The 11,681-nt window shown below is 44.5% G+C and overlaps 2 protein-coding genes across 5 annotated transcripts in view; one reads left to right on the top strand and one right to left on the bottom strand.

Moving 5' to 3' along the window:
• Nucleotides 1-334: 334 nt before the first annotated feature.
• On the bottom strand, nucleotides 335-6,347 carry dmtf1 (cyclin D binding myb-like transcription factor 1). Of its 2 annotated transcripts, none has more exons than XM_077005220.1 (17): nucleotides 6,195-6,347; nucleotides 5,373-5,485; nucleotides 5,132-5,254; nucleotides 4,969-5,057; nucleotides 4,754-4,853; nucleotides 4,560-4,636; nucleotides 3,941-4,098; nucleotides 3,813-3,845; nucleotides 3,582-3,691; nucleotides 3,037-3,265; nucleotides 2,703-2,854; nucleotides 2,448-2,600; nucleotides 2,212-2,297; nucleotides 1,946-2,104; nucleotides 1,526-1,741; nucleotides 1,162-1,294; nucleotides 335-1,064 (listed from the first exon to the last, which is right to left on the bottom strand). In XM_077005220.1, exons 2-17 carry the CDS (start codon nucleotides 5,476-5,478, stop codon nucleotides 1,027-1,029), a joined length of 1,962 nt encoding a protein of 653 aa, XP_076861335.1. In that variant the 5' UTR covers nucleotides 5,479-5,485; nucleotides 6,195-6,347; the 3' UTR covers nucleotides 335-1,026. The 2 variants fall into 2 exon arrangements, with proteins under 2 accessions (XP_076861335.1, XP_076861336.1); XM_077005221.1 differs by having other exon boundaries at nucleotides 5,373-5,523; nucleotides 6,195-6,248.
• A 1,301-nt stretch (nucleotides 6,348-7,648) lies between these two features.
• The window catches only part of elapor2b (endosome-lysosome associated apoptosis and autophagy regulator family member 2b), an 11,024-nt gene continuing 6,991 nt past the window's right edge, over nucleotides 7,649-11,681 (top strand). Inside the window, exons 1-7 of one of the 3 annotated variants that reach the window (XM_077005216.1) lie at nucleotides 7,649-7,727; nucleotides 7,821-7,925; nucleotides 10,125-10,245; nucleotides 10,712-10,901; nucleotides 11,039-11,186; nucleotides 11,334-11,423; nucleotides 11,505-11,610. In XM_077005216.1, coding sequence (XP_076861331.1) covers nucleotides 7,824-7,925; nucleotides 10,125-10,245; nucleotides 10,712-10,901; nucleotides 11,039-11,186; nucleotides 11,334-11,423; nucleotides 11,505-11,610 — 757 coding nt within the window. In that variant the 5' untranslated portion in view covers nucleotides 7,649-7,727; nucleotides 7,821-7,823. Of the gene's footprint in view, nucleotides 7,926-10,124; nucleotides 10,246-10,711; nucleotides 10,902-11,038; nucleotides 11,187-11,333; nucleotides 11,424-11,504; nucleotides 11,611-11,681 lie in introns of all 3 variants that reach the window. The other 2 variants (XM_077005217.1, XM_077005218.1) reach the window with 2 other exon arrangements.

Below are 11,681 nucleotides of genomic sequence, written 5' to 3'. Positions count from 1 at the left end.
AATTATATAGATCAGGTTTCCATGGGAACTTCTGTACTCTGTACTTCTGTAACATTTGAAGGGCTGATGTAATACAATGTACAACAAGGTACAACTGCTTTTCAATACACATTTGTTCACATCTCATTCAGCGTTATCTCGTATCTGAGTCTCTTTGTTCTTAATGGGACCTTTATTTTGTCCTTAAAATGAGTGTTCCTAGTGTAGAGGATCTGTTAAATCAAGCTGCATCTCGGTGTGCTGAAACAGGCAAGAGGAACAGCTCAGGAACCTGGACATGATTGAGACTCATCACGGTGAAGTTACGAACATGCAGCTAGAAACATCAGCAATGTAGCTGTTGGTGAATGACATCTTTATTCAATAAATAAACACAAAAACAGCATCTCACATAGAAAACATCCCTCTGGTAAATGAACAACTGTCCAGACGTACGGAGTTTCACCGACTGAACATGAAACCAGTGTAAGTTTCATAAAATAAGAACAGAATGCAGGGAAATTATATTTGGAAACACATTAAAATACCTATATTTCAAAATTGTATGGGATTGTTTTAGGTGCACCGTAACTTTACCTTCATGATGATATCAGGGTTATGACAAATGTATAGATACTATACTGGAAAAAACGAAGAGGTATGTTTTTTTATGCATAAAAAAAACTACTTGTGACAACTGGCTCAAAAAAAAAAAAAGCCAAAATCAGTTTGTCAAAATCTAATACCCATTTAGGGGTGTTAGAATCAGGCACGGCAATGTGTAACAAATGCATTTACATTCATGTTTGAAAGGAAAATGCATCCACTTCATTTAAGCACAAGTTTCTCTGTCCAAGATTGAGCAAACTGCCAAGGCATGAGAAGACCCAGGTTTGCCACCCACAATACTCCTATATCGAGAAGATGATCTAAGAACAGCAACCTGTCCACCCATACGCAGCTTTTCCTCACGCCAGATTGAAGTTGTAGCTGATTTTTGGCCCTGTTTCAGAATGGCAGGCCAGCACCTCATTTGCATGGGAAATATTAGTCTGAGCCTTCTTCCTGGTTCTGCAAAATAGGATCTGGGGGCGGAAGCAGAAAGAAACTGTTAAGAGACGTAGGTTTAGCTCAAGGCTGGAGCTCAAGGCTGGAGCTCACTAAACTACTGCAAACTCTGACCTGTGAGTGTTCCGAGGGGATCTGTGGTGATGTCACCGGACTGGATGAAGCTACTCGGCGATGGGACGATCAGAACCGCACCCTTACCTATCCCAGAATTCTCCACTCCTTCCTTCACCTTAGGACACAGAGTCTGGGAAGAGAAAGGATCACAGCTGAATAGTGTGTGGTACCAGAACATCTCTTTATTGGGATATCAGTGCAAACTGTTGGTCTTCAACTCTACACAGTCAGGAATTTGACCTCGTCTGTTGGTCCTTACTGTAAAACTATTGAAATTAGTTTCGCTAAACATATTTAATTCTGTCCAAAGACCCACGGAAGCACTGAATGGGACCCAGTTTTAGTCATCCATTTCTAGTACCTTGTCAATCAAGACTTCCTGAATGGCTTTTGAGCTGTGCTCACTAGACTCCTCCCTCTGCTTTGGGCCATCGGCAGACTCCTCATTGGCCAAGTCCTGCTCTGCGGCTAGCTCCGATTGGTTCAGAGGGTCGGAGAGGTCTTCTGAGGTCACAGTTTGGATGATGATACCAGGATGAGACATCTGCACTGTAACATTTTCACTTAGACTGTCCGCCTGAGGGACAGCACAGGGAAAGTGAGTGAGAGAGATGTTAAATAAAAGCCAATAACAGGAATGTAATACCTGTAATTCACTCCAAAAATGTTTTTGCCAAAACAACATTATCAAAACACAGTGCACTCTCTCACACACACACAAACACACACACACACACACAAACACACACATGCTCACATACACGCAAAACCCCAGACTCACAGTAAGGCCGTGTAATATAATCTGGTCCGGCGAGCCGGGGGACGCTGCAGCTGTGAGCGTCACAGTGGGATTAGCAGATAGCGTGAGCGGCAGCCCCTGATTGGACCCCGTCTGGAGTAAGTAGGTACCAGGAGTGCCAGTGGGCTGCAAGTGGAAAGACTAGAGAAGAGGAACAGACACAAAGAGTCACACGTGGGGGGCACGTGAAGCAGGACCACATCAGTGGCGTGACAAGCTTCAAGTATGACACGTATGCTAATGCTCACTGGCAGAAGTTCGAATGTTTGTAGAGCTCCAGAATTCAGGGTAATGGTCCCACCATCAGAGGCCCCGTTTGCACTGTCCGAAGAAGCTAAACCCACAAGAGACTGACGTTACCGTCAACACTGCACACGTGTATCCGAAGACGGCGTGTTTGAGCTGCAACACTGCGCACACGCACGTCCAAATTCAGGGTATTGGACCTGCGCGTGAGCGCGGCGTGTTGACGATCAGCCCTTACCGACGTGTGTGATCTGCACAGGGATCTGGACGGGGATCTGCAGTGCAGTGACTGGGCTGGGGGAGGCGCTATCCGAGTGCGAACCCACCACCACCACCTTATTCACCGTAGACGACGGAGCCTCCACCACATCTTGCAGTCCTTTTAACAACACTTTAAACGCAGGCACAAAGCAAAAGATCATCCGAAGTCACAGCGGCCATTATGACGTCGACTCACATCTCAGCACAGAGATTTTTTTTTTGTTGGACTTACCAGGGAAGGGAAGCTCTTTGTGATTGGCCACTTGTCTTTTTATAGTCCACCATTTACTGCGAAGCCACTGAGGTGAGCGAACACTGCTCCATCCGTCAGCCAGAATATCCCAGTTAATTTCATTTTCGTCCTCCACCCCCAGCTCAACTATTCTACACACACACACACACACACACACGCACACATTCAAATTACTTTCAATCCGCTCCACTACTAGCTAGGCTGCCACAACATCCATTAGCTCACAATCGCATAAAATGTCGATCAACTGACCATGTGCCAATGACGCATGTTGCTGACTGTATCAAACCCTCATTCCCGCCCCCACCCACACCTGAGCACGAGGCACATGTCGTCCTCCTTGGTCCACTCCGTTCCGCCACTCTGTTTCCAGTTCAGGTAGTTGAGCCACTTGGAGCGACATTGCTTCTCTGAACGCGTGCCCACCAGATCGGCCACGGACGCCCACGAGACGCCCTGGGTCACCACATCGCCCGCCTCTGTGCCCGTCAGCTCGTGCACCACCTCCGCTAGCCTCCTCTCCTCCTCTTCGGTCCACTTACCTGGGGCAGAGTGAAAGAAGGAAAAGAGTGAGGGATTAATAAAGAAAAGTGAAATAGTATAAACAAATGCCTCCAGTACCTTGAATTTGAAAGGTAAATGTAGAAAAAAGATCAGCTAAAAGGCTGATCAAAAAAACGATCAGCTAAATCTTAGCCACTGTTCTAGGAGAAACAGTAGAAAATAATTTGTCTAATGTCCAACCTCGGTACTCAGTGAGTAAAAACAGACACAGTCCATATGAACAGACAGCCGCTGCACAGGCTAGGAAGGCGAAGGCTGGGATTGTGACCCCGTGACCCCCGTAACTCCGCCTACCTGTGTTGCAGGTGTCCTTCATGAGCCGACACCGGTCCTTTACTGATGAGGCACTGCGGCCGAGAGCTGCACCAATGGTGGCCCAGTCATTCCCGTGCTTCTGTCTGAGCCTACACACACACACACACACACACACACACACACACACACACACACATATTAATCAAGCTAGTACGAAATGATAAAGTTATGTAAAAAAGACACCAAGTGGACAACCGTATCAAAACTCACTCTTTCAGCTTTTCAATCTCCTCTTGAGTATATCTGGCAACGCAGGCAAAGTTGTCTCTCAGTATTACAGCAGAAAACACACTTAAGAAAATAAACACGGGCACGTCGACCTTACGCTCCACACTTACTTGCCTACATGGTTGCGATTGTCATACATTCGTAGAACGCGACGGTACACGGCAAAGAGAGGACGATTCAAACCCCAGGCGATGCTGCGGTAGAAGTCCTTCCTCTCCTCCTTCGACATCTCGAAGATGATCTCGGTGGGGTCCTGGATGCCGCGTTTCTGCACCCCCACACACAGAGAAGTCGCATCTGAGGGAGGGAGCGCGCTGACCCCTCCCCCGTTCTCCACACCACGGCGCCACATGCCCGCGACACCATTCCCCATGAGGATTAAACTTGTCTAATAACATGACATCATAGATGCATGTGGCATGTTAGGGTTGCTTTGTCAACACTGCTGCTGCAGTGCAGCACTGCACATCAGCATCACACATCAGTATCACTGCTACGTTAAGAACAAATCAGCCAATGAAAGAAGCACTATTACACAAACAAAATTAAAATACATAAATAAATCTCTGCTTTCTCTTCACCAGCCACATATGCATTCTGCAACTGTGCTCCTACTCCGTACACTTATAGGCGTTTCCAACAAAATAGATGACTGAACGCATATAAAAGCAGATAAATGCATATATTACAATGTATTTTAAAGATCATATATAAACCAAGTGATCCTACCTTGAGGTAGTTATCAATGTTATTCATCAGTATATCGATCTCCTCTTTTGACCACATACCCTGTTTCCACTTATGACCTGAACACAGAATAGCATCTCAAGAGTATGTGCATATGTGTGGTGTGTGGCATGATTTTTTTAAATACATATAAACAGGCTTTGGTTATGTGTGTGAGGTATAAATCAGAAGTGCACCTTTGTTTACAAGTGTGTCTTTGTCCTCTTTGGTAGTAAACCAGGCCTGGCTTACAGCTGACACATCATCGCTTTTCCGTGGGGAGGACTGGCTCTTATCCTGCAAAGAATTATACACATCAGTTCACCCAGTACATACTTGGTGTTTAGCTAGCTACATATTGGGCAAGCACAGGTTTGCAGAGACTTTGCCAACAGGGGGATTTAGGCTGCACCTGCAAATGAGCGTCACTCTCTGGATCCAGTTCATCTTTCCTCTCGGTAGCAGTCATTGTCACCTCAAAACTCTCATCGCTCTCTGAAACTGGAATATCAATTTGAAAGTGTTATCTTAGTCATAGACACACAGTGCGTGTGTTCACATTGTGGTGCACTCACTTGGAAGTGTGACCACAGAGTAGCTAGGGGGAGAGTCTGAAGAGTCTTCTGTGTCCTCATTGGACAGTCGCAGTCGTTTGTGAATAGGTTCGGCCTCGTCATCCGACCCCAAATCGCCATCGTCTGCATATCCCGTGTGGATAAATATTAAAACAACTGTTGTGTCTTGTTTTTCCCATGTATTATTTCATCGAAACACTGCACGTGTATGTTGCACAAGCTGTAGAACCTGTAAACTGACCGTTTTGAGCGCAGTGCAAGATGATGTTGCCATCGGTGTCCTGGGTGAGAGTGACAGCATTGACTGAGTCCAGGGTCACGGCACCAGGGACATCTCCTGCGTTCATACTCAGCCTGGAGAACAAGGGCGGACACACACCTACGTGTACGGGCTAGAGTTCGTGTGGAAAACAATAACGGGATGGATGTGTTCACTCTTTCCTTTAAAAATTACACATCATACGATAATCTAAACGTTTCAGCTAACATGCATCATGCCAGTTTTCAGGCAAAAGATGACACGCTTTGGCCCAGTTTTGAAAAGCAATTCAGTGCATTTATTCAAAGTATTTATAACAAAAACAATGACAACAACAATAACTCCCAGATCGTCAAATATACCATATATATATGGTATATATAACGGAACATCGTCACGTCTTAATGTTTAGCGATGTCAAATGACATTTAGCCAGAACCCTTACTTTTCAAATTTAACAGTGACAAATAAGACAGTAAAAAATACATTTTAAACGATCTGCAGGACATGCACGACCGTCAGCATCAGCGATCTAGATCCATCATCCCGCAACTGTATGACTCATGCCCCAACAACGTGCGGTCTCCGCTGCCAAACAGCTCGCTAGATGCTACAAAATGTAGACGACAGGCTAAAAACCAGACGCCATGTTAACTGGAAGTTCAGCTGTATTTTGCCGGCGACACTTTGTCGATGTGAAAGCGTTAAACGTTGACAGAATGCGTTTCAGAAACTCGCTTTTGTGAAGCCCGCGTCTTGACGCGGCAGGAGAAAGCGTATTTAATGTTTGATTTTGATACTTACTTCCTGTTTTGGGTACGGGCACTTCACAGGGACCAGGATGAAGGCAAGTGCCAGGATGGAGGAGACGCTCCCGCACACCGGAAATGGACACCACTCACTTCCGATAGAAATAGTGCCGTGTGCTCCGCGTATTCTTCATTAATATCTAAAATAAAATGTTAGGCAACGCTTACGTAATCAACAAAATGAAAACGAAACAACAAGCTCGGTGTTACACGAGAACGTACGGTTCTTTAAAGTTATCAATGGCTGTCTACTAAGGCTTCTTTCATGCTCATTTCAGTAACAAATGCACAATCTGCATTAGTTATGCCTACAAATGACCTGCAAACGGCCTGTCCAACACTTCAGAAACGAGAATACCTAACCAAGGTGTTTTTTAAAAGTAGGCTTCTAAATAGCCTACTTTTAAAAGCATTAGCTTAATGTCACTTTATGTAAAAACAACTCCCTCCTGTAGGGCAGTAGCTACAGTAAAATAACTGAATACTTTCAACTATACTCCCCCCTGTAGGACAGTGTAATAGCATAATAAAGAAGGGCTATCAACTATACTCCCTCCTGCAGGGCATTACAGTAAAATAACAGAACGGCTTTGAACTATACTCCCTCCTGTAGGTCAGTGCAGTAAAATAACAGAGAACGGCTATGAACTATACTCCCTCCTGTATGGCAGTACCGTAAAATAGCAGAAAAGGGCTATCAACTATATTCCCTCCAGTAGGGCAATGCAGCTTAATATAAAATGTAGCAGGAGTGAGGGCAACATGGAAGTGAAGCCAATCTCCTTTTTCAGATCTTTCTGTTTTATCGTTCTTAGTCATTACATAATGAATGAAACCTTTTATCCAAACTGTCTTTCATGTCTCAGCTTGGAGAGAGATGCAGCTCTAGTCCACACATGCAGTCTCAGATATCCAAATATACGTGATGTACATAAAAGTGTTCTTTTCAAAGAGTTTTATTCTCTGGTGTTTATAATCTTTTTATTCTTATCATCACGTTTAATTAAAGTGCAAACCTGACTCACCAAAATTATCAAAGCTAACCTGCAATGGACAGATTTTAATATAAATTCAGCTTTGATCAGTTACCTATAAATAGCAGATCTGTCTCAGATTATTGCTATAAATACGAGAAAAATATCTAGTTTAAATATAGATGAGGGGCACAATAGAAGTCAAACACTATAATGTGCACTGCATTTTAAGTCATTTATTGCTGTCTGAACACAAAAGGCTAATGTCAACAATAAAAGCCAATAAAAAATGTTTCTATGGCATTAGTAGGCTTCTTTGTTATTTTATACAATATGAAGATTGTTTTCTCATATTTGGTAATGTCCTGGACGAATCCTTATGTTATGGGTCGCAATCTTTTTAGGCTTTAGGTTCATGTTCGAAATCATTACCACCGTCTGAGAGGCTTGAATAAAGTGACGTCAGACGGCGCTAGTCACAGCCGCCGCGTGAGCGCGACTGAGCGCTTTAATACCGAGAAGATACCACTGTCGTATCAAGCTGTGCGCGTTCGGTAAAGCTGTCAACATTTTACAGTCAGACACCTCCTAAATAGCTGATGGCGTGTTAAGTCTGGTCCCAAGCTGCCTTTTCTCCCGTTTCTCAGAAAATGGAGAAGAGAAGGCGATGGCTGTTGTGTTTCCTTGTAACGTTTTTCTTCTGCGCTCTCCCGTGGGTGCGCGCGTCAGGCAACCTGCCACTGTGTGAAGAGGTAAGAGCGACAAAGGCGGACACGCTCACCGTTACGTTCCGAGATTATTATACGAGCGTATATCAAACAACCAATTTGTTATTATGTTGTTAGTGTCACACACACAATAGCAAAATACACACTAAACTTGTTTTGGTTGTATTGTTAAAAATCGTCAGAAATTTTAGGCCTGCTGTCTGAAATTAGGAGATGATGAAAATAGCATCAGCTTTCTGTAAAGATTAAAATGTGGCAGATCCCAGACACGTGAAATATTTATACTTTTAATTTTATGAACATTTAGTGTTTCTGCTGCAAATAGACATGGCATTCATTATATGTGGTTTGCTGCTGTTGGATTAAATATTGTGGAGGCCTATTAAACGAGGGACTTATTATATGATGACGGGGCGCAGCTGACCAATCAAGCAAAGGCTCGCGCTTTGAGCCGTGACGTTTATGTTGTATTGACCGTACATTAAAAGACTGATGTGTGGTGTCAAACAGACAGATGACCAGTACTCTAGTTATGAACGATATTGACGTTATGAGTAGTGCAATTTAATAAACCTTGGACATACATAGCATACTAATATAGGGGATTTTAATAGGCATATTTTAAATCAGTCATTCGTGGGATGCTTGATGGTTCAGTTAAAAAGATGGATATGCCCTTTCTTCTGTTGTCTGAGTGTGTGAAGTGAGTTACTGAACCGCCAGGTCGGGAATAGCTGCCCTTTGACGCCAGAGCCACGCAGGCCTCTTTAATTTCAACATTTCATTATCAGTGCGTGCAATCTCTTTCATTTAGTTTTCCAAATCACACATGCGCACGTACACGTTCACGTGTCCAGACTCACTCATACACACGCGGTTGTGTGTGATGGATGTGGCTGGGATAGCAGGTGCGCTACAGAGGGAAGGGTAGATATGTCTCACAGCTTTTGTGGTGCGCCGCAACAAAGCCCCCGGCTCGGTGCTAGCATGTTTACAATGCTATTCAAGGCAAAGCTATTGTTCAGCTTAGTTACACACTACTAATGACATCTGTGAACCGTTTGTTATCGTGTTACACGTATAATATTTATTATTTACACCTGCAGCTACGTCCTCACTAATTGAAAGACAACAAACTGTATCTTGAAATATTAATTTTCTGATAGTGTTCCTGTACAAACATTGTGTTCAAATATCTCCATCTCTATTTTAAACCACAATGCCCATTTATGAACCCATGGGACAGGCCATAAATGGCTTTTTGTTCATCCTAACCCTAACGCAACACTAACTCAAACCTAACCCAACCCTATCCCTAACTCCAACTCTAATCCCGTTGGTACACTATTCAGTGCTTGTGGGCCTAACAATGTCCCTGAGTACAATGTCTTCCCAGGGTATATCTTTTAGAGGAAGGAATACTGATTAGCATGACCGATCTCAAATTTATCTCTTTATCACACACACATATGTATATATATATATACACACACACACACACGCACACACACACACACACTCCTATGTGCACACTCACCCACAAGAATGCCATGAGAACGGTAGCTAGGTGTTCTGTGCACTCATTATTTTGGACTGTTATCAGTATAAGTCAGACTCCAATTCATTACCATTCATACTGCCTGACAGACAGTAACAATTGTCATGACAACAGCTCTCTATGATCTCCCTGGTGACTATAATGGAACAGAAGTCTAAGAACTCTGCTGTCCTCTCCTTGCTCCCAAAGAGAGCGTGTGTGTGTTTGTGTGTGTGTGTGTGTGTGTGTGTGTGTGTGTGTGTGTGTGTGTGTGTGTGTGTGTGTGTGTGTGTTTGTGTGTGTGTGCAGTTGCTCAGTCGTTGACAAAGACTCAATTAGCCTACTCAGGCCAAAAGGCATGACTGCCCCAGTGGCGATAAAGAGCATCCCTGTAGGACATTTGAGACTGGGTTGTCTTAAGTAATCAGGCTAACTGCCCTGGTTTACCAAACCCTCTCCTTGTATGCTCCGTTAGATAAACGATTGGTTCTTCCACTGCCCAATGAGCTGCTGTGCTGTCCAAAATCTTCCTCCTGCTATCCAAAAACTCAGTATGGGAAAGGCTGAAATAGATTCATTTATATAATGAGTCATTTAGATGGTCCTGTGCTGTATTGTGAATAGGCACAGCTGTTCATTGTCTTTCGTGTAGCCGGCGAACATTGCTGTGTGGGTGTGTGTCCCAGACAGACTACTACTTTGAGTACACGGAGTGTGACAGCACCAGCTCCCGCTGGAGGGTGGCCATCCCCCACAGACAGGCCAGCTGCAGGGGACTGCCTGAGCCCGTCAGAGGCACCGACTGCAGTAAGTCATGGCACATCTCAGGTCTGTGTGTGTGTGTGTGTGTGTGTGTGTGTGTGTGTGTGCATACCTGAATGTATGTGCAAATGAGCGCAAGTGTGTGCATGTGCACCCTTATGAGTGTGCATATGTCTGAGAGAATGTGACATGGAACCTTGGCCAGCCTTACAGCACCAATAAATTGTGTGTGTGTGTGTGTGTGTGTGTGTGTGTGTGTGTGTGTGTGTGTGTGTGTGTGTGTGTATGACTGCTCCAGTGCTTTGCCAGTCCTGCATAAAATAAATCAGCATGATGTACATCATCAAGCTGTAGCGCATACAGTGAGCTTGTTTCTTTGAACATATTCTGCTCTATGTATCTGTACATGTGTATCTGTGTGTGTGTGTGTGTGTGTGTGTGTGTGTGTGTGTGTGTGTGTGTGTGTGTGCGTATGTGTGTGTGTGTGTGTGTGTGTGTGTGTGTGTTACAGCATTCTCCTGTGAAGCAGGAGAGTTTTTGGAGATGTCCTCTCAGCAGTGCACAGCTTGCGCTGCAGGCTCCTATTCTCTTGGCAGTGGGGTTCGCTTTGACCAATGGGACTCCATCCCCACTGGGTTCAGCAGTCTGGCCACATACATGGAACCCGAGGGAGCCGGAGATGAGAGTCTCTCCTGCAATAAGTACGTCAGCCTAACGTGACCCACCATGGATTCTGCTTTCCTAGCTTCTACTCCCAGTGACGTTTCATTCCTCACCACTATGTGTGTGTGTGTGTGTGTGTGTGTGTGTGTGTGTGTGTGTGTGTGTGTGTGGACAGCTCATCTTGGACACCACAAGGCACTCACTTGGAATCGAATCGGGACGAGTGCACGGTTTCGCTGGTGTATGCAGTCCACCTGATGAAACAAGGATCGGTGTCCTTCGACTACCAATATGTCGACAACAACGTCTTCTTTGAGTTCTTTGTGAGTCCAACTAGTCTTTTCTTAGCAATGCTCAATCAGTGTAGATCCTTCAGGCTAGACAGACCTTCTTTAATGATCTAATGAAGTAGATCTAATGAATTACAGTATAATGTCATGGTAACAAGAACCTTATATTATCTGATCCAGATTCAGAATGACCAGTGCCAAGAATTGGACCAGTCAGCAGACCAGAAGTGGATCAAGGTCACATCCAATAGTGAATGGGGAACTCATACGGTCAGCGAGCCTTCTCAGACGAGTCAGTGTGCACACGTGAAGCGCTGATGTTTACGGCCCTGTGTGTGTTTCATGCTGCAGGTGAATCTGAAGTCAGGCACTAACATTCTGTACTGGAGGACCACAGGTATTCTGCTGGGAGGGAAACCAGTAAAGCCCGTCCTGCTGAAGAACATTCAGATCGAAGGTCTGAAACGCCCATCTGTCTATGACATAAAAAGCTAAATTTGAAAGGTTGGAGATAGCTGAGGTCATTTG

The sequence above is a fragment of the Brachyhypopomus gauderio genome, chromosome 5, assembly GCF_052324685.1.
Source record: "Brachyhypopomus gauderio isolate BG-103 chromosome 5, BGAUD_0.2, whole genome shotgun sequence".
NCBI classification, from domain to species: Eukaryota; Metazoa; Chordata; class Actinopteri; order Gymnotiformes; family Hypopomidae; genus Brachyhypopomus; species Brachyhypopomus gauderio.
Note: the sequence above shows the minus strand (reverse complement) of the source record. Positions and strands in the feature narration are given on the sequence as shown.

What these genes read in the sequence shown, in the direction of transcription:
- dmtf1 (XM_077005220.1), bottom strand. Translation starts at nt 5,478, where the DNA reads ATGAACGCAGGAGATGTCCCTGGTGCCGTGACCCTGGACTCAGTCAAT. An exon ending in GAAGGACACCTGCAACACAG is followed by an intron (nt 3,266 to 3,581) that starts GTAGGCGGAGTT and finishes ACTCTGCCCCAG; the next exon opens with GTAAGTGGACCGAAGAGGAG. An exon ending in TCCCCTCGGAACACTCACAG is followed by an intron (nt 1,065 to 1,161) that starts GTCAGAGTTTGC and finishes TTCCGCCCCCAG; the next exon opens with ATCCTATTTTGCAGAACCAG.